This window comes from Hyla sarda, chromosome 6, assembly GCF_029499605.1.
Source record: "Hyla sarda isolate aHylSar1 chromosome 6, aHylSar1.hap1, whole genome shotgun sequence".
Taxonomy (NCBI): domain Eukaryota; kingdom Metazoa; phylum Chordata; class Amphibia; order Anura; family Hylidae; genus Hyla; species Hyla sarda.
The window spans coordinates 4,847,979-4,870,306 of NC_079194.1; the positions used below are offsets into that span (position 1 = coordinate 4,847,979).

Below are 22,328 nucleotides of genomic sequence, written 5' to 3' on the forward strand. Positions count from 1 at the left end.
TCAGTAACAATATGATGGTAATACTGTATGTATGATGAAAATATTCCTTCTTGTATACTGGTATTATTGGTCTCAGTATACAGGATTTGGTCAGTAACAGTATGATGGTAATATGTATGGTGATAACATTCCTCCTTGTATACTGGTATTATTGGCAATATTGGTCTCAGTATAAAGGATTTGGTCAGTAACAGTATGATGGTGATATGTATGGTGATAATATTTCTCCTTGTATACTGGTATTATTGGTAATAGTGGCCTCAGTATACAGGATTTGGTCAGTAACAGTATGATGGTAATATGAATGGTGATAATATTCCTCCTTGTATACTGGTAGTATTGGTAATATTGGTCGCAGTATACAGGATTTGGTCAGTAACAGTATGATGGTAATATGAATGGTGATGTATACAGTGTTAGGTTATATTTATTGTAGTATTTGCTCCTTGTATAATGGTCATATTTAGTAAATTTATGAATATAATTTAGAAGTAAATTATTATACATAGAATATTATTTTATAGCTTTGTTGTCTTTGATATATAAATGTTGCTCTGTGGCACACAGGACTCTAGTTATACCCCTGGGCACAGCATCCGTGATATGTGTGACGTGAATGCTGAAAACATCCGTACACTGAATGTATCGTATAAAAAGCGATTCTCACTTCGTTGTACCCATGGTTACAGGGAGCGGAGGGACACGGCGTACAATGGAGCGGCGCATAACATGTCTGACCATAGTCCATGTTCTGGGGTCTATTGTGCTATCAAAATAATCGAGAACAAAAATCCGATGGTCGGGTCGGTGATGATGAATCCGGACGCTCGTCTGTGCGCTATTCTGTTATCATACAGCTGCAGTAAATGTAACAATAATCAGCGCCTGGACGTGTGCAGGATCGGGAGAACAATATATTGCTTGGTGGATAGAAGATGAAGCTGTAGGAAATATGTGTCTTTTCATCATTTATCCCACATTAGATAAGGGAAACACAATTTTATACAGAATGGAGCTTAACCCTTTAGCACCAAAGAAAGTGTTTTCATTTTCCAAATAACAAATTTTAATAGTAAAATTTTTTAAATTGACATAACCAAGAGAGGGCTCATTTATTGTCAGACAAGTATTTTTTATTTTATTTTGATATTTTATCTTTTTGTACTCAATATGAAATGAAATCACTTTTTGTAATGAAATGATGATAAAGCGTTTAGAAAAGAAAGAGAGTTCTGTGCTGTTCATGAACCTTTTCTAAATATGGAAGTATTTTTATTTATTTATATTATGGGGGTGGGGTAAATTAAAGGAGACATTATGCCATTTTTGTATTCTGTTTTGACAGATGTAAATGACTTATTCTTCAAGAATGAGAGAATAAATAAAGTTTATATTTAAATGAAAACAGGACAAGGAACATAGATAGATGTAGCTGGATCAGAAGTAATGGGACAAGTGTGGTGTCCTGTGGCTTCGGACTTCATCGTGTGGTGAGGGTGTTGGAAGGGCAGATGGTACTAACCGTATGTGTTCGTGATGCCAGAGTGTGGTTATCCTCTACACCACCCGAGGTATGGCCGCTGGTTCCTGGGCAAGGCGTGGGGCAAATAATCACTCCGATGCAAGGTTACGGAACAAGGGCAGCTTTACTGAGGCAGACAGATGGAATGCTCAGTGAACTTTAGGAGACTTGTGGGCTCGCTGGGACTTGTAGTGGACTTGGACTAGACATGTGCAATTCGTTTCGGAACGAATACTAAACTTAACGAATTTTCTCGTTTTCGGGTGTTCGTTACAATCCAAATGCACGAAAAAAAAATCGAATATTTCCGAAAAAGAATACGAATACGAATATACAGTTAACAAATGGATTCGTTATGAGTAAACCGAATGTAAGGAATGAATTAGATTCTTTTCATTGGGTTTACCTGAGGACAACAAGAATCCTAAGGTAACACCTGCTATTTATTACAAAAGAGGATCAGTAAGTGAAACCAATGTGCATTTCGTTTAGTAACGAATGCTAAATTTAACGAATTTTACAGATATAACGAAAGATCCGAATTAACGAATGCATCCGATGTTATTAACGAATGCATCCGAAAACGAAAGAAATTTCCGCGGATGCATCCGAAAACCAAATATGATGAATGCACAGCATTCCGAATATTCACAGAACCGAAAATTTTAAAAAAACGAAAACGAACAAAACGAAAAAAACATTTTTTTTGGTTCTGCACATGTCTACCTTGGACTGAGTTATGCAACCCAAGCTGACTTTACTAAATGACAGACCTGACTTCCTTGACTATCTTTACTAGACTTCTCCCCTGTATTTGTGCTTACCGCCAGGCTTTGACTTTCATCTGCAGGCGTTACCGGTAATAGCTGCGTGTTTAGGCCTTGGTCTCCCTCAGGACACCAGACAGCTCTCAGGTCTTCACTGTTCCTCAGCATGCACTAAGACTGAACTGAACTCACTAGGCCAGCTCCTCCCAGGTATTTATGGGAGCAATTTGGAGGAATCCCATAGGTCACCAAGTCACTTGTTCACTTGCACCTTCCTTGGTTACAGAGGCCTTAGAAACAATATTTAAAGAGACAAATGCCTCAAAGGACAAACCAGCATATAACATAAGATATTATTACACTTTAGAGTCCATGAGAGGGATGTGGACCCAAGAGAACACTGGCATAGAAGCCGCCACATAGGACGGGCAGGTGTTCAGGATGACAACTCCTGTACTGGGCCACATCAATCGGGCAAGAGGACTGAATGTTGTTACTATTATGAAAGAGCAGGAACCAGCGCTGGAATGTCTTCAGATTTATTGGAGGTTAAAAACACAGGACAGGATAAGAACACATACCGACACGCAGAGATGGCAGTAACGCGTTTCAGGTCACGTGACCCTATTATGTTCAAGCACTTTATTAGACGTTTGATATATTTTCATAAGTAATAGGTTATTTCTATATATGTTATTTATATATGTTTTGTACCTTTAAGACATAGGAGCAGTGCAGGCCCATGTGACCCTGTATGCCCAATGGAAACACCTTAATTCTTGGCCATATAGTGTAGTGGGGGGAGGAGTTGCCCCTGTCTAGCCCAAGTGCTAAACCTGAACACAAGTGTGGTAAAGATGTGAGGTGTGTGGAGAAGCTCTAAGTGAAGACCCAGAACAAATCTATCATTCCAAATCTTATCCAGTCATTCTGCAAGGGTTCATGTCCCGGCGGAGGAAGCTACAAGACCTTGAAAGAACCCTAGTGATCTGGAACACTTTTCCATCCTCTCTCAAGTCAGTATCAATTTATTGGGTGACAAGCACCAAAAGTCTCAGCAAGGCAACAGGGCTCCCAAGGGGTTACACATCCTCTCCACCCTACTGTCTGTATAATACCATCTGCACCAGCTCAGTATAGACCGTTATCCGTAACCTGACTTCGGTGTGTTCACATACTCCTTGTGTCTGGCCCAGGAGAAGCTGTCTCCAACCTCGCACCATGTATAGGATAATGGTGCCCTGGCGTCACAAAGTGATAAGGAATTTCCTAGCACCCCTGTGGCTACCATACAAGTCCTGCAACAATGACCAGGGGCCCCCAGGAACAGACAGGAGAGAAGGCAGCTTGAGGCATAAATCACAGGGACATTCTGCTTTTTGGAGCGTGAGCAGAAGCTTTCTGTAGCTGACACTCAAGGGAGGGATTGGAGATTTTGATATATTAAATGAACTGTGAGGATTAAATGCCCCATCCACTTATCATTGGGTGGACAATGACATCATTGGCGTGCTTTGCCAAACAACAAGAGGTCCCCAGGAGAACAGTGCTGGAGCGGGCAGAGGTGAGTATGAGTGTTTTCCGCATTTTATCTAAAACATTTGTGCTTTTAGTCTCTGAATGCAATGTGCACTGAACTCTTCATGTTCTCCATTACACATTGTATTGATGGCATATTGGTCGACATAAACAATGCGTTCTGCTGCACCGTTATCTTACGGAAAAAGTTACTATGAAACTAGCCTATAGTTAAAGGGGTGGTCCACTGCTAGACATCTTATTCCCCAATCTAAAGCATAAGGGATAAGATTTCTGATCACGGGGGGTACCGCTGCTGGGGCAAATGCCTGGTTCCTGCTGCAGTGGTTATGATGTCACAGCCACAGCTGGTCACACCCCCTTGTGATGTCATGCAACGCCCCCTCCATTCATGTCTATGGGAGGGGGCGTGTCAGCAGACACGCCCCCTCCCATAGACATGAATGGAGGGGGCGTGAAGTGATGTCATGGCCTCCGGCTCCAAGCATTTTGTTCAGAACGCTGGAGCACTGAGAACACCGAAGTACCCCTTTAAATCTGGAGCAATTCTTATGGTCACCGTACGACTCAATTTCCTTGGTCTTATATTATTCATTGTATTGTACACACAAGACATATCGGATCTAATAGATCAACAAGTGCTGGTGACAAGTGGTTGGCTCGAAAGTCATCTCCACATGGGGTTGTCTTCTGCTGGACCAAGAGTCTTGTGGTGAGAGGCGAAACCTTCAGAGGACCCTTCACTACCACAGCCGGGGCTTCACCCCCCAGTATTTATTCTCAAGTTGCTGATTACGTAACTGAAAGTCTTCATGGTCCCTATCAGCACAGGCCGACTGCAAGTCACATAGTCTCACGGAAAGCAAAATAAGCAGTGATAATGTTACGGCGTAGGTGGATTCCACTGTAACAAATTAGACTGTACGCTTGTGATGAATATGCCTGGGCAGCCGAAATTGTCCTTGGAACATTCATTGAAACGTTGTCAAGTATGTTAGTCAGCGGCAATTATTACATAATAACCGCTACCGAGTTGGCTGCGGGCGACGTGGGAGTCAGAAGAGCTGCAGAAAACATGACTCATTCAGTCCTGATTTACTGCAATGAACTAGGACTTGGTTACATGCATTAAACAATTCTCAACATCATATCATAAAAAAGATATATATATAATATAAAAATGCAAACAGAATGACAATATAGATGATACCTTCAGTATAAGGATCTGGTTTATAGTGGTGACAGAAGAAGTCACTTAGTTATCCCATCTCTGGCGTTGCTTTTAGCATCAGAGGCTGAGGGCTTGTCTGCAGGCGTCACGATCTGTTTGCAGGAACAGGGGCCCCTGAGATGGAGTTCTTAACATTTTATTAAAATAAAGCCTGTAATAGTAGTTGAGAGGTTCCTCTTTAAAGAAACAGTTGCAGACTGCAATGAAAAAAATCTATATTTTTTTTAAGTAACATTGGCACAAAACACGATGGTTACAAATCTAATGTAAAGCATGGAAGCTTATTTGTTGCAATTCACTGTAGACCACGACTTTAAAAGGGTCTTCAAACAGACGTCTGGACAGCTGTCACATCACACAGACCCCTGGACAGCGTTCACTTCACACAGACCCCTGGACAGCGTTCACTTCACACAGACCTCTGGACAGCGCTCACTTCACACAGACCTCTGGACAGCGTTCACTTCACACAGACCTCTGGACAGCGTTCACTTCACACAGATCTCTGGACAGCGCTCACATCACACAGACCTCTGGACAGCGTTCACTTCACACAGACCCCTGGACAGCGTTCACTTCACACAGACCTCTGGACAGCGTTCACTTCACACAGACCTCTGGACAGCGTTCACTTCACACAGACCTCTGGACAGCGTTCACTTCACACAGACCTCTGGACAGCGTTCACTTCACACAGACCCCTGGACAGTAATCACATCACACAGACCTCTGGACAGCGTTCACTTCACACAGACCTCTGGACAGCGTTCACTTCACACAGACCTCTGGACAGCGATCACCTCACACAGACCTCTGGACAGCGTTCACTTCACACAGACCTCTGGACAGCGTTCACTTCACACAGACCTCTGGACAGCTGTCACATCACACAGACCTCTGGACAGCGTTCACTTCACACAGACCTCTGGACAGCGTTCACCTCACACAGACCCCTAGACAGCGTTCACTTCACACAGACCTCTGGACAGCGCTCACTTCACACAGACCTCTGGACAGCGTTCACATCACACAGACCTCTGGACAGCGTTCACCTCACACAGACCCCTAGACAGCGTTCACCTCACACAGACCCCTAGACAGCGTTCACTTCACACAGACCTCTGGACAGCGTTCACATCACACAGACCCCTGGACAGCGCTCACATCACACAGACCTCTGGACAGCGTTCACTTCACACAGACCTCTGGACAGCTGTCACATCACACAGACCTCTGGACAGCGTTCACATCACACAGACCTCTGGACAGCGTTCACCTCACACAGACCCCTAGACAGCGTTCACTTCACACAGACCTCTGGACAGCGCTCACTTCACACAGACCTCTGGACAGCGTTCACATCACACAGACCCCTGGACAGCGATCACCTCACACAGACCCCTGGACAGCGTTCACCTCACACAGACCCCTGGACAGCGTTCACCTCACACAGACCTCTGGACAGCGTTCACCTCACACAGACCTCTGGACAGCGATCACTTCACACAGACCTCTGGACAGCGTTCACATCACACAGACCCCTGGACAGCGTTCACTTCACACAGACCTCTGGACAGCGTTCACTTCACACAGACCCCTGGACAGCGATCACTTCACACAGACCTCTGGACAGCGTTCACTTCACACAGACCCCTGGACAGCGTTCACATCACACAGACCCCTGGACAGCGCTCACTTCACACAGACCTCTGGACAGCGTTCACATCACACAGACCCCTGGACAGCGATCACTTCACACAGACCTCTGGACAGCGTTCACTTCACACAGACCCCTGGACAGCGTTCACTTCACACAGACCTCTGGACAGCGTTCACTTCACACAGACCTCTGGACAGCGTTCACTTCACACAGACCTCTGGACAGCGTTCACATCACACAGACCTCTGGACAGCGTTCACTTCACACAGATCTCTGGACAGCGTTCACTTCACACAGACCCCTGGACAGCGTTCACATCACACAGATCTCTGGACAGCGTTCACCTCACACAGACCTCTGGACAGCGTTCACCTCACACAGACCTCTGGACAGCGTTCACCTCACACAGACCCCTGGACAGCGCTCACTTCACACAGACCTCTGGACAGCGTTCACTTCACACAGACCCCTGGACAGCGTTCACCTCACACAGACCTCTGGACAGCGTTCACTTCACACAGACCTCTGGACAGCGTTCACCTCACACAGACCCCTGGACAGCTGTCACTTCACACAGACCTCTGGACAGCGTTCACATCACACAGACCCCTGGACAGCGCTCACTTCACACAGACCTCTGGACAGCGTTCACCTCACACAGACCTCTGGACAGCGCTCACTTCACACAGACCCCTGGACAGCGTTCACATCACACAGACCTCTGGACAGCGTTCACCTCACACAGACCTCTGGACAGCGTTCACTTCACACAGACCCCTGGACAGCGTTCACTTCACACAGACCTCTGGACAGCGTTCACTTCACACAGACCTCTGGACAGCGTTCACTTCACACAGACCCCTGGACAGCGTTCACATCACACAGACCTCTGGACAGCGTTCACCTCACACAGACCCCTGGACAGCGTTCACTTCACACAGACCCCTGGACAGCGTTCACTTCACACAGACCCCTGGACAGCGTTCACATCACACAGACCTCTGGACAGCGTTCACTTCACACAGACCTCTGGACAGCGTTCACTTCACACAGACCCCTGGACAGCATTCACTTCACACAGATCTCTGGACAGCGCTCACATCACACAGACCTCTGGACAGCGTTCACTTCACACAGACCCCTGGACAGCATTCACTTCACACAGATCTCTGGACAGCGCTCACATCACACAGACCTCTGGACAGCGTTCACTTCACACAGACCCCTGGACAGCGTTCACTTCACACAGATCTCTGGACAGCGTTCACTTCACACAGACCTCTGGACAGCGTTCACTTCACACAGATCTCTGGACAGCGCTCACATCACACAGACCTCTGGACAGCGTTCACTTCACACAGATCTCTGGACAGCGTTCACCTCACACAGACCTCTGGACAGCGTTCACCTCACACAGACCTCTGGACAGCGTTCACTTCACACAGACCTCTGGACAGCGTTCACTTCACACAGACCCCTGGACAGCGTTCACCTCACACAGACCTCTGGACAGCATTCACTTCACACAGACCTCTGGACAGCGTTCACTTCACACAGACCCCTGGACAGCGTTCACCTCACACAGACCTCTGGACAGCGTTCACTTCACACAGACCCCTGGACAGCGTTCACTTCACACAGATCTCTGGACAGCGTTCACCTCACACAGACCTCTGGACAGCGTTCACTTCACACAGACCCCTGGACAGCGCTCACTTCACACAGACCCCTGGACAGCGCTCACTTCACACAGACCTCTGGACAGCGTTCACTTCACACAGACCTCTGGACAGCGTTCACTTCACACAGACCCCTGGACAGCGTTCACTTCACACAGACCCCTGGACAGCGTTCACTTCACACAGACCCCTGGACAGCGTTCACTTCACACAGACCCCTGGACAGCGTTCACTTCACACAGACCTCTGGACAGCGTTCACATCACACAGACCTCTGGACAGCGATCACCTCACACAGACCCCTGGACAGCGTTCACTTCACACAGACCCCTGGACAGCGTTCACTTCACACAGACCCCTGGACAGCGTTCACTTCACACAGACCTCTGGACAGCGTTCACCTCACACAGACCCCTGGACAGCGTTCACTTCACACAGATCTCTGGACAGCGATCACTTCACACAGATCTCTGGACAGCGTTCACTTCACACAGACCCCTGGACAGCGTTCACTTCACACAGACCTCTGGACAGCGTTCACCTCACACAGACCTCTGGACAGCGTTCACCTCACACAGACCTCTGGACAGCGTTCACTTCACACAGACCTCTGGACAGCGTTCACTTCACACAGACCTCTGGACAGCGTTCACTTCACACAGACCTCTGGACAGCGTTCACTTCACACAGACCCCTGGACAGCGTTCACTTCACACAGATCTCTGGACAGCGTTCACCTCACACAGACCTCTGGACAGCGTTCACTTCACACAGACCTCTGGACAGCGTTCACATCACACAGACCTCTGGACAGCGCTCACATCACACAGATCTCTGGACAGCGTTCACTTCACACAGACCTCTGGACAGCGTTCACTTCACACAGACCTCTGGACAGCGTTCACATCACACAGACCTCTGGACAGCGCTCACATCACACAGATCTCTGGACAGCGTTCACATCACACAGACCTCTGGACAGCGTTCACCTCACACAGACCTCTGGACAGCGCTCACATCACACAGATCTCTGGACAGCGTTCACTTCACACAGACCTCTGGACAGCGTTCACATCACACAGACCTCTGGACAGCGTTCACTTCACACAGATCTCTGGACAGCGCTCACATCACACAGATCTCTGGACAGCGTTCACTTCACACAGACCTCTGGACAGCGCTCACATCACACAGACCTCTGGACAGCGTTCACATCACACAGACCTCTGGACAGCGTTCACTTCACACAGACCTCTGGACAGCGCTCACATCACACAGACCTCTGGACAGCGTTCACTTCACACAGACCTCTGGACAGCGCTCACATCACACAGACCTCTGGACAGCGTTCACTTCACACAGACCTCTGGACAGCGCTCACATCACACAGACCTCTGGACAGCGTTCACTTCACACAGACCTCTGGACAGCGCTCACATCACACAGACCTCTGGACAGCGTTCACTTCACACAGACCTCTGGACAGCGTTCACTTCACACAGATCTCTGGACAGCGTTCACTTCACACAGACCTCTGGACAGCGTTCACATCACACAGACCTCTGGACAGCGTTCACTTCACACAGACCTCTGGACAGCGTTCACTTCACACAGATCTCTGGACAGCGCTCACATCACACAGACCTCTGGACAGCGTTCACTTCACACAGACCTCTGGACAGCGTTCACTTCACACAGATCTCTGGACAGCGCTCACATCACACAGACCTCTGGACAGCGTTCACTTCACACAGACCTCTGGACAGCGCTCACTTCACACAGATATATATATGGGAGTCGGATTGGTCCCTATGGCTGTAGCACAATCTACTGATATAGTTTGCAAAGGCCGACTCTATTAGCAGAGCGCCGATCACACTGTATAATACAATAGCACAACATTGTACAGTATAAGCAATTTAATGATTGCTCATAACAGCCCACTATAGGGACCAACAAAATATAAAATAAATAATAAAAATGTATATATATATATATATATATATACACATATATGTATATATATACATTTACAAGTCTATCCCATAATAAAAATTGAAATTGAAAAAAGTTGATCTGGCGCTAAACTCCCAGTGCTCATGTCTGTCTTATTGATAATTTTTACAGTAACAAATTATTGCAATCGATCAATCATAATTAAAAAAAAACAGCTTTCAGCACCATGTAAAACTATTTTGTATTATGTAAGTATTTCACAATGTCCAGACTGTTTAAGAGATCTGAATCACATATTTTTTTATTTTTGCACTTTAGTTTTTTGTCCTCACCTTCTAGTAGCCATAACACTTTCATTTTCCACCTATAGACACATGAGGCTTGTTGTTGTTTTTTGCGCCACCAATTGTACTTTGTAGTTACGTCACTTATTTTACCACCAAATCTACAGTGAAACAAAAAACAAAAAAGAAAATTTTACTTTTAGGGGGCTTATGTTTCCTTACTTTTATTTCTTTATTTCTTTTTTTCAAAAAAATTACACAAAATTCTCTTTATTTTGTTGGTCCATTCAGTTACAACAAAAAAGTATGACTTAAAAAAAAAAAAGTAGCTCAATAACAGAAAACCATGTGACCACGGGGAGCATTGTAATTGTATTGACCTACAGAATAAAGAGAACATGGCAGCTTTACTATAGTGTGCACTGTGTAAAAACGAAATCACCCTAATATACAGAATAGTTTTTGGTTGCACACAAAAAGCAAACCCTAGATGGGTCTGTGGATGGAACAATTAGAGTTATGGCTCCTAAGAGGAGGAAAAAACTGAGATGAAAATCAGCTGTGCCCTCGGGCTTCAATGCCCATCCCCCTGGAGGCTGCAAACAGAATTCCATTTACAATCATTTTTAGTAATTTCGGTACCGTGCCCGGCATCTGCTCTTTATTCGGTCTTATGTATTGTAGACGTTTATGATTTATGGACTGATCATCTTTCCTTCTCCTTTAGATCATGGTGGGTGAAGGCGTCCTGTACTGTTGTCTGTCCAAGAGGAAAAATGGGATCAGAGCAGAAGCGAATATCAACGCGGGCGGATGTAACTTCAATTCCTTCCTAAGGAGGGCGGTCAGGTTCATAGGTAGGATCTTCATGTCTGTAGTCACATCCTTCTCATATCCCCACGGCGCCCTCCCTGATGGATCTGTGGTCCTGTGTTAGTCTTGGTTTACTCAGCCGCAGCAATAACTTGTCTGACATGACACATGACTGTAGTAACAAATCACCGGCCGGACCATGACATGTGGCCCAATAACTAAACGCCATAGTCCAGCGACCGACCGCCATAGTCCAGTGACCGACCAAGGCCATAGTCCAGCGACCGACTGTCATAGTCCAGTGACCGACTGACCACCATAGTCCAGTGACCGACCGTCATAGTCCAGTGACGGACCATCATAGTCAAGTGACCGACTGACCGCCATAGTCAAGTGACCGACCAACCGCCATAGTCCAGCGACCGACCAACCGCCATAGTCCAGCGACCGACCAACCGCCATAGTCCAGTGACCGACCAACCACCATAGTCCAGTGACCGACCAACCGCCATAGTCCAGTGACCGACCAACCGCCATAGTCCAGTGACCGACCGACTGCCATAGTCCAGTGACCGACCGCCTGCCATAGTCCAGTGACTGACAAACAGCCATATTCCAGTGACTGACCAACCGCCACAGTCCAGTGTCCGACCACCATAGTCCAGTGACCGACCAACCACCATAGTCCAGCGACCAACCGCCATAGTCCAGTGACCGACCATCATAGTCCAGTGACCGACCATCATAGTCCAGTGACATAACATCATAGTCCAGTGACCGACCGACCGCTATAGTCCAGTGACCGACCAACCACCATAGTCCAGCGACCGACTGCAATAGTCCAGTGACTGACCGTCATAGTCCAGTGACCGACTGACCACCATAGTCCAGTGACCGACCGACTGCCATAGTCCAGTGGCCAACCGTCATAGTCCAGTGACCGACCGCCATAGTCCAGTGACCGACCGCCATAGTCCAGTGACCGATCGCCATAGTCCAGTGACCGACCGACCGCCATAATCCAGTGACCGACCGACCGCCATAGTCCAGTGACCGACCGACCGCCATAGTCCAGTGACCGACCGACCGCCATAGTCCAGTGACCGACCGACCGCCATAGTCCAGTGACAGACCACAATATTCCAGGGACTGGCCCCCATTGTCCATTTACTGATGGACATACGGGTGGACTTATCAAGACATTTAGAAAGATTTTTAAAATGTTTGTAGCACAAAATGTTGCACAATGGGTCTGTGACATTTTTTGAATTGCTTTGTAAAATTTTTCATAATTTTTAATTATTTAGAGCATTTCGTGCAGTGGGCACGGATTTACTAAATTGTCGCAAAATTGATGCACAATCCCAGAAATAGACGGTTTTACAGTTCAGATCAGCACTGCCCTACATTTTCTGTGCAACTTTTGAGTCATAAGATATTCGACTTTTCACACAAAAGTCACATGTCCACACAAAATCTGTGACTTTTTTTAGAAGTTGCATCAGCAAAATCTATCAAAGTCTGTGCGCCGTTTGATAAATATGGCAAATGTCTGCAACTATTACTGCAACTTTTGTGCTCAAAAATAGTTAAGAATTCACACCGCTCTCTGTAAACGCCGATAGCGGACTGCCATAATCCAGTAGAGTAAGACTTCAGAGGTTTCCAGGACTTCCGCCGTGCTGTACAGGACTCAGTTCAACAGCAGAACGTGTGAAAAACCTTTAATCTGTATAACATGCAGCGTGTTTCATAGCGCATGTGCAGCTTCCCCAGGCCTAAAGTCGCTCATCTTATTCTACTACCCAACTCAGGAAGGCTGCAGACAGGCTGGAATTCCCGGATATACGTTCACCAATGTTGTGTATGTGAGGACTTACTCCGGTAAACCGCTGACTCCCCTCCATTATCTGCATTGTGTGGGAAGTATAAACCATGGAGCGACTCTGTTTTTCATTTTAGATCCCCATAGTCCAGTGACTGATCCCAATTGTCCAGTGACTGATCCCCATAGTCCAGTGACTGATCCCCATAGTCCAGTGACTGATCCCCATAGTCCAGTGACTGATCCCCATAGTCCAGTGACTGATCCCCATAGTCCAGTGACTGATCCCCATAGTCCAGTGACTGATCACTATAGTTCATTGACTGATCCCCATAGTTAATTGTTCAATACAAAACGCTATATGACACAATATACAAAGATCAGGTAAAAGCCATTTATCTGAACCAATGTGCAGCTAATACTAGGATTATAAAAGCCAATTTCCATCTGTCTTTAGCGCCCAATAGGTGTGGACCCACTGTGCCACTGATTTGGCTTTTGGCCAAACTTTAACCCCTTAAGGACCCAGCCAATTTTCACTGTAGGACCCGGCCATTTTTTGAACATCTGACCACTTTCACTTTAAGCATTAATAACTCTGGGATGCTTTTACCTTTCATTCTGATTCAGAGACTGTTTTTTCGTGACATATTCTACTTTATGTTAGTGGTAAAATTTTGTCGATTCTTGCATTGTTTCTTGGTGAAAAATTCCAAAATTTGATGAAAAAATTGAAAATTTAGCATTTTTTTTAACTTTGAAGCTCTCTGCTTATAAGGAAAATGAATATTCCAAATAAATTATATAATGATTCACATATACAACAAGCCCAGAGGGCTTCAAATTATAGCAGCAATTTTCCAATTTTTCACAAAATTTTCAAAATCGAAATTTTTCAGGGACCAGTCCTGTTTTGAAGTGGATTTGAAGGGCCTTCTTATTAGAAATACCCCACAAATGACCCCATTATAAAAACTGCACCCCTCAAAGTATTCAAAATGACATTCAAATGGTTTGTTAACCCTTTGGGTGTTTCACAGGAATAGCAGCAAATTGAAGGAGAAAATTTAAAATCTTCATTTTTTACACTCGCATGTTCTTGTAGACCCTGTTTTAGAATTTTTACAAGGGGTAAAAGGAGAGAAATCTTCCTAAAATGTGTAAACTAATTTCTCTTGAGTAAGGAAATACCTCATATGTGTATGTCAAGTGTTTGGTGGGTGCACTAGAGGCCTCAGAAGGGAAGGAGCGACAGTGGGATTTTGGAGAGTGAGTTTTTCTGAAATGGTTTTTGGGGGGCATGTCGCATTTAGGAAGCCCCTATGGTGCCAGGACAGCAAAAAAAAAAAAAAACACATGGCATACTATTTTGGAAACTACACCCCTCAAGAAACGTAACAAGGGGTACAGTGAGCCTTAGCACCCCACAAGTGTTTGATGACTTTTCGTTAAAAGTTGGATGTGTAAATAATTTTTTCTTTTTTTTCCCTAAAATGCTAGTTTTTCCCCAAATTTTCAATTTTTGCAAGGGGTAATAGGAGAAAATGCCCCCCAAAATTTGTAACCCCATCTCTTCTGATTATGGAAACACCCCATATGTGGACGTCAAGTGCACTGCGGGCGCACTACAATGCTCAGAAGAGAAGGAGTCACATCTGGCCTTTGCAAAGCAATTTTTCCTGAAATGGTTTTTGGGGGGCATGTCGCATTTAGGAAGCCCATATGGTACCAGGTCAGCAAAAAAAAAACACATGGCATACTATTTTGGAAACTACACCCCTCAAGAAACGTAACAAGGGGTACAGTGAGCCTTAGCACCCCACAAGTGTTTCATGACTTTTCGTTAAAAGTTGGATGTGTAAATTATTTTTTCTTTTTTTTCCACTAAAATGCTAGTTTTCCCCCAAATTTACAATTTTTGCAAGGGGTAATAGGAGAAATGCCCCCCAAAATTTGTAACCCCATCTCTTCTGAGTATGGAAACACCCCATATGTGGACATCAAGTGCACTGCAGGCGCACTACAATGTTTAGAAGAGAAGGAGTCACATTTGCAAATTTTGCTGAAATGGGGGGGGGGCATGTCGCATTTAGGAAGCCCCTATGGTGCCAGGACAGCAAAAAGAAAAAAAACACATGGCATACTATTTTGGGAACTACACCCCGCACTTGGTACACTGGGGTCAAATTGTGGAAAATTAAAATGAAGAGGGAAAATTTAGTACTCCATGGAAGTGTGATACTCCATGAAGCAATCCTTAATGCAGAGGCCCGGATGATCAGGGCAAGTGTCACATTGAGTGGTGGTATCCTTCCGAATCCCCCTCCTGTTACACACTCTGCATTTTTTCTGGGATCGTCCCTTCTTTCCAGTGTGGGGGACCTCACCTGGAAAGTTTTGGCCTGGGACGATCCTGGCACCTATAACTCCAGTTCCTTGGGAAGTCCGGCCTGCTCTTTCCGGTCGCCAAAGATCAGGACCTTTAGGACTTCTTCTTGGAACTGGAGGAATGTTCCTGTGTTGCCAGCGTACTGGGACAGTACAAAAGAGTTGTACATGGCAACCTGTACCACGTAGACCGCAACTTTTTTGTACCATGCCCGTGTTTTCTGCATGGCGTTATATGGCTTGAGGACTTGATCAGAAAGATCAACTCCCCCCATATAATGATTGTAGTCCAGAATACAATCGGGCTTGAGGACCGTTGTTGTGGTACCTCGCACAGGGACAGGTGAGCTGCCGTTCCCATGAATAGTGGTCAGCATAAGGACATCCCTCTTATCCCTATACCTTACCAGCAACAGGTTTTCATGGGGAAGGGCATGGGACTCACCCTTGGGGATAGGCGTCTTAACAAAATTTAGAGGGAGGCCTTTCTGTTTTTTCCGCACGGTCCCACAAGCGGACGTGGATCTGGCGGCAAGGGATGTGAAGAGAGGGATGCTGGTATAAAGGTTGTCCACGTACACGTGGTAACCCTTATCCAGCAATTGGTGCACAAGCTCCCAAACGATTTTCCCGCTAACACCCAGAGTGGGGGAACAATCTGGAGGTTAAATACGGGAATCTTGTCCCTCATACACCCTAAACTTGAGAGTGTACCCGGAGGTACTCTCACAAAGTTTATATAGCTTCACGCCATACCACGCCCGCTTCGAGGGAATATACTGGCGGAAGATGAGTCTCCCCTTAAAACTGATAAGAGACTCATCTACAGAGAGCTCCCTAAGCAGTACGTAGGCCTCCAAAAATTTGGCCCCAAAGTGATCGATGACCGGCCTCACTTTGTAAAGCCAATCATGGGCGGGATCACCTCGGGGTGGACATGCCTCATTATCTGCATAATGCAGGCATTTCCAAATGGCCTCGAACCGCTTCCGTGTCATCGCCATACTGTACAGCGGGGTCTGGTAGAGGACGTCCCCGCTCCAGTACTGTCTGACACTTGGCTTTTTGACCAGGCCCATGTGCAGCACGAGGCCCCAAAATGTACTGTGTGTGTGCTTGGTGTAACTATGTATAACGGTGTGTGATTAGAAATCGCACACCGTTATATGGGGGGGAAAAAATGCTGCAGCCCCCCCAAAAAATGGGGGGGGGGGGCTAATGCAGCGCCCTGAACCCCTAATAGGGCCCGGGTCACACTGAAAAACTGCAGAAGACCCTTGGGGACCTATTAGGGGTTCAGGGGGGGGGGGGGGATTTTACTTTTTTTTTTACTTTTTACCCTATCTTTCCCTGGATTGTATTCTTTCCCTGATCTATGGGGGGGCTTCTTTTCTTCTGTGGGGGCTCCGATCTCGGCAGAGGGGGGGTCCCGGTTTTCCTCCAGCAGCTCTGACCGCTGACTGAACTCTCCCCTGCTGTTAACCCCTCCCCTGCCGGCTGCTATTGGCTGGACGATCGTCCAGCCAATAGCAGCGATCCTGGGGGGGGGGGGGTGACGAAATCACCACCTCCCTATAGATACAGTGGGTGATAGGGGGTGTATCATACACCCCCGATCACCTTGTATCTCCGGGTCAGTGGGTCACACGTGACCCGCATCGCCAGAATAGCCGCAAATCGCATGTGTGAATTCACATGCGATTTGCAGCGATCGCCGACATGGGGGGGGGGGGGGGGTCTGATGACCCCCCTGGGCATTTGCACGGGATGCCTGCTGAACGATTTCAGCAGGCATCCCGACCCAATCTCCGCCCGCTGCACGGCGGGGACAGGAACTGCCCATGACGTAACTGTATGTCATGGGTCCTTAAGACCCAGGGTGTCGGGACATAACGTTACGTCATGGGTCCTGAACAGGTTAAAGGGGTACTCATGTGGAAAACATTTTTTTTTTTTTTTTAAATCAACTGGTTCCAGAAAGTTAAACAGATTTGTAAATTACTTTTATTAAAAAATCTTAATCCTTACAGTACTTATTAGCTGCTATATGCTCCACAGGAAGTTGTGTAATCCTTTCCAGTCTGACCCCAGTGCTCTCTGTTGACACCTCTGTCCGTGTCAGGAACTGTCCAGAATAGGAGAAAATCCCTATAGCAAACCTCTCCTGATCTGGACAGTTCCTGACATGGACAGAGGTGGCAGCATAGAGCACTGTGGTCAGACTGGAAAGATCTACACAACTTCCTCTGGAGCATACAGCAGCTGATAAGTACTGGAAGGGTTAAACATTTGAAATAGAAGTAATTAACAAATCTGTAGAACTTTCTGGCACCAGTTGATTTGAAAAAAAAATTCTACCGGAGCACCCCTTTTAAGTATTTCCTTGGTTTTCATCCTTCATTCCGCTCCAGGATACAGACGCTAAACTTCAGCTGCAGGGAAGACGTCAGGTCTCTACCACCAGAGTTAAGTGCCAGATGCCAGGCAGGCTGCAACGCTCAGATGCAGCCAGGTGGAGCAGGCTCTACAGACCAAGGCCTGGTCAACAATCCAGGTCATGCACTGGAGAATCAGGAAGGTACAAGCAGGATCATTCAGAGTCATAACCTGGTAACAGGCTTGGGTCAGGACTATGGGAACACAATAAAAATAATTAACCAAAAAAACATACAGAACCTCGGCTCCTGACTAACCCATAGTCAACAAAGTTCTCTTACCTTCATGGCTGGAAGCATCTTCATCCTGCCTGAAGCCACAAGACGTCACATTCTTTAGGAGGCCCGTACATAGGATTAGTGACTTCATCCTACACACCTGCGCCCTGTAGAGTCGATCCTGACCTCTAGTGGCCGAGGGCATAAAGCTGCCTCTGGATTTAAGGATGAGTCCTGCTCTTAACCGTAGATGTGTCTTTAGGACGCACTTGCAGTTAAAATGTAAACCACTATACAATGTATAGACATTAGAGCTGTGAACCTTCACCTTGTGGTTACCCCTGCAGCCGTCATGTCACCTCTGCTCACAATCCCCGCAGTGTAATCCTGTTCACTTCAGATGGTTTTCATACATTTCACAATGATTATATATAGGAATACAATGTTCTGGTGTGAACGGATCCTTACACATATGTATTGTATAGTAAGGAGCCTCTCCTGTCTCTTCATGTATTTTCCTCGGCTCCTGCACAGCGAACGTCTCAGATAATAAATCCTCTTATCTTCCTCACTTTTCACTTTACTATTAATCCTCTCGCCCATCGAGTCCACGTTCTGATCTTATCAGCCCCTCAGTAGTGCAGCCTGTGCTTATCAGCCATTGTCAGCCCCTCATCCCTCAGTGGTGCAGCCTGTGCTTATTAGTCATTGTCGGACACCCATACCAAGTACCTCAGACCCCGTACACTGTATACTGCATACCAAGTACCTCAGACCCCGTACACTGTATACTACATACCAAGTACCTCAGACCCCGTACACTGTATACTGCATACCAAGTACCTCAGACCCCGTACACTGTATACTGCATACCAAGTACCTCAGACCCCGTACACTGTATACTGCATACCAAGTACCTCAGACCCTGTACACTGTATACTGCATACCAAGTACCTCAGACCCTGTACACTGTATACTGCATACCAAGTACCTCAGACCCCGTAAACTGTATACTGCATACCAAGTGCCTGAGACCCTGTACACTGTATACTACATACCAAGTGCCTGAGACCCTGTACACTGTATACTACATACCAAGTACCTCAGACCCTGTACACTGTATACTGTATACCAAATACCTCAGACCCCGTACACTGTATACTACATACCAAGTACATCAGTTCCTGTACACTGTATACTACATACCAAGTACCTCAGACCCTGTACACTGTATACTACATACCAAGTGCCTGAGACCCCGTACACTGTATACTGCATACCAAGTACCTCAGACCCTGTACACTGTATACTACATACCAAGTACCTCAGACCCTGTACACTGTATACTACATACCAAGTACCTCAGACCCTGTACACTGTATACTGTATACCAAATACCTCAGACCCCGTACACTGTATACTACATACCAAGTACATCAGTTCCTGTACACTGTATACTACATACCAAGTACCTCAGACCCCGTACACTGTATACTACATACCAAGTACATCAGACCCCGTACACTGTATACTACATACCAAGTACCTCAGACCCTGTACACTGTATACTACATACCAAGTACCTCAGACCCCGTACACTGTATACTGCATACCAAGTACCTCAGACCCTGTACACTGTATACTGCATACCAAGTACCTCAGACCCTGTACACTGTATACTGCATACCAAGTACCTCAGACCCCGTAAACTGTATACTGCATACCAAGTGCCTGAGACCCTGTACACTGTATACTACATACCAAGTACCTCAGACCCTGTACACTGTATACTGTATACCAAATACCTCAGACCCTGTACACTGTATACTGCATACCAAGTACCTCAGACCCTGTACACTGTATACTACATACCAAGTACCTCAGACCCCGTACACTGTATACTGCATACCAAGTACCTCAGACCCTGTACACTGTATACTGCATACCAAGTACCTCAGACCCTGTACACTGTATACAGCATACCAAGTACCTCAGACCCCGTAAACTGTATACTGCATACCAAGTGCCTGAGACCCTGTACACTGTATACTACATACCAAGTGCCTGAGACCCTGTACACTGTATACTACATACCAAGTACCTCAGACCCTGTACACTGTATACTACATACCAAGTACATCAGACCCCGTACACTGTATACTACATACCAAGTACCTCAGACCCCGTACACTGTATGCTGTATACCAAGTACCTCAGACCCTGTACACTGTATACTACATACAAGTACCTCAGACCCTGTACACTGTATACTACATACCAAGTACCTCAGACCCTGTACACTGTATACTACATACCAAGTACATCAGACCCCGTACACTGTATACTACATACCAAGTACATCAGACCCCGTACACTGTATACTACATGCCAAGTACCTCAGACCCTGTACACTGTATACTGCATACCAAGTACCTCAGACCCCGTACACTGTATACTACATACCAAGTACATCAGACCCCGTACACTGTATACTACATACCAAGTACCTCAGACCCCGTACACTGTATACTACATACCAAGTACCTCAGACCCTGTACACTGTATACTACATACCAAGTACCTCAGACCCTGTACACTGTATACTACATACCAAGTACATCAGAACCTGTACACTGTATACTGCATACCAAGTACCTCAGACCCTGTACACTGTATACTGCATACCAAGTACCTCAGACCCCGTACACTGTATACTACATACCAAGTACATCAGACCCCGTACACTGTATACTACATACCAAGTACCTCAGACCCCGTACACTGTATACTACATACCAAGTACCTCAGACCCCGTACACTGTATACTGCATACCAAGTACCTCAGACCCTGTACACTGTATACTGCATACCAAGTACCTCAGACCCTGTACACTGTATACTACATACCAAGTACCTCAGACCCCGTAAACTGTATACTGCATACCAAGTGCCTGAGACCCTGTACACTGTATACTACATACCAAGTGCCTGAGACCCTGTACACTGTATACTACATACCAAGTACCTCAGACCCTGTACACTGTATACTGTATACCAAATACCTCAGACCCCGTACACTGTATACTACATACCAAGTACATCAGTTCCTGTACACTGTATACTACATACCAAGTACCTCAGACCCTGTACACTGTATACTACATACCAAGTACCTCAGACCCTGTACACTGTATACTGCATACCAAGTACCTCAGACCCTGTACACTGTATACTACATACCAAGTACATCAGACCCCGTACACTGTATACTACATACCAAGTACCTCAGACCCTGTACACTGTATGCTACATACCAAGTACCTCAGACCCCGTACACTGTATACTACATACCAAGTACCTCAGAACCTGTACACTGTATACTACATACCAAGTGCCTGAGACCCTGTACACTGTATACTACATACCAAGTACCTCAGACCCTGTACACTGTATACTGCATACCAAGTACCTCAGACCCTGTACACTGTATACTACATACCAAGTACATCAGACCCCGTACACTGTATACTACATACCAAGTACATCAGACCCCGTACACTGTATACTACATACCAAGTACCTCAGACCCTGTACACTGTATACTGCATACCAAGTACCTCAGACCCCGTACACTGTATACTACATACCAAGTACATCAGACCCCGTACACTGTATACTACATACCAAGTACCTCAGACCCCGTACACTGTATACTACATACCAAGTACCTCAGACCCTGTACACTGTATACTACATACCAAGTACCTCAGACCCTGTACACTGTATACTACATACCAAGTACCTCAGACCCCGTACACTGTATACTACATACCAAGTACATCAGACCCTGTACACTGTATACTACATACCAAGTACCTCAGAACCTGTACACTGTATACTGCATACCAAGTACCTCAGACCCTGTACACTGTATACTGCATACCAAGTACCTCAGACCCCGTACACTGTATACTACATACCAAGTACCTCAGACCCCGTACACTGTATGC

The 22,328-nt window shown here is 46.2% G+C and overlaps 1 protein-coding gene and 1 long non-coding RNA gene across 2 annotated transcripts in view; one reads left to right on the forward strand and one right to left on the reverse strand.

Annotated features, from left to right (window-relative positions):
• LOC130275297 (uncharacterized) overlaps positions 1–11,889 on the reverse strand; it is a 42,629-nt gene extending 30,740 nt beyond the window's left edge. Inside the window, exons 1-3 of the long non-coding RNA XR_008844724.1 lie at positions 11,281–11,889; positions 10,687–10,799; positions 5,039–5,210 (exon numbers count right to left, since the gene is read on the reverse strand). This is a non-coding gene — a long non-coding RNA (uncharacterized LOC130275297). The remainder of the gene's footprint in view (positions 1–5,038; positions 5,211–10,686; positions 10,800–11,280) is intronic.
• Positions 1–22,328, forward strand: part of PLPPR4 (phospholipid phosphatase related 4) — a 169,793-nt gene that overhangs the window by 87,098 nt on the left and 60,367 nt on the right. Inside the window, exon 3 of the mRNA XM_056523110.1 lies at positions 11,366–11,495. Within this exon, the coding sequence (XP_056379085.1) occupies positions 11,366–11,495 (130 nt within the window). The remainder of the gene's footprint in view (positions 1–11,365; positions 11,496–22,328) is intronic.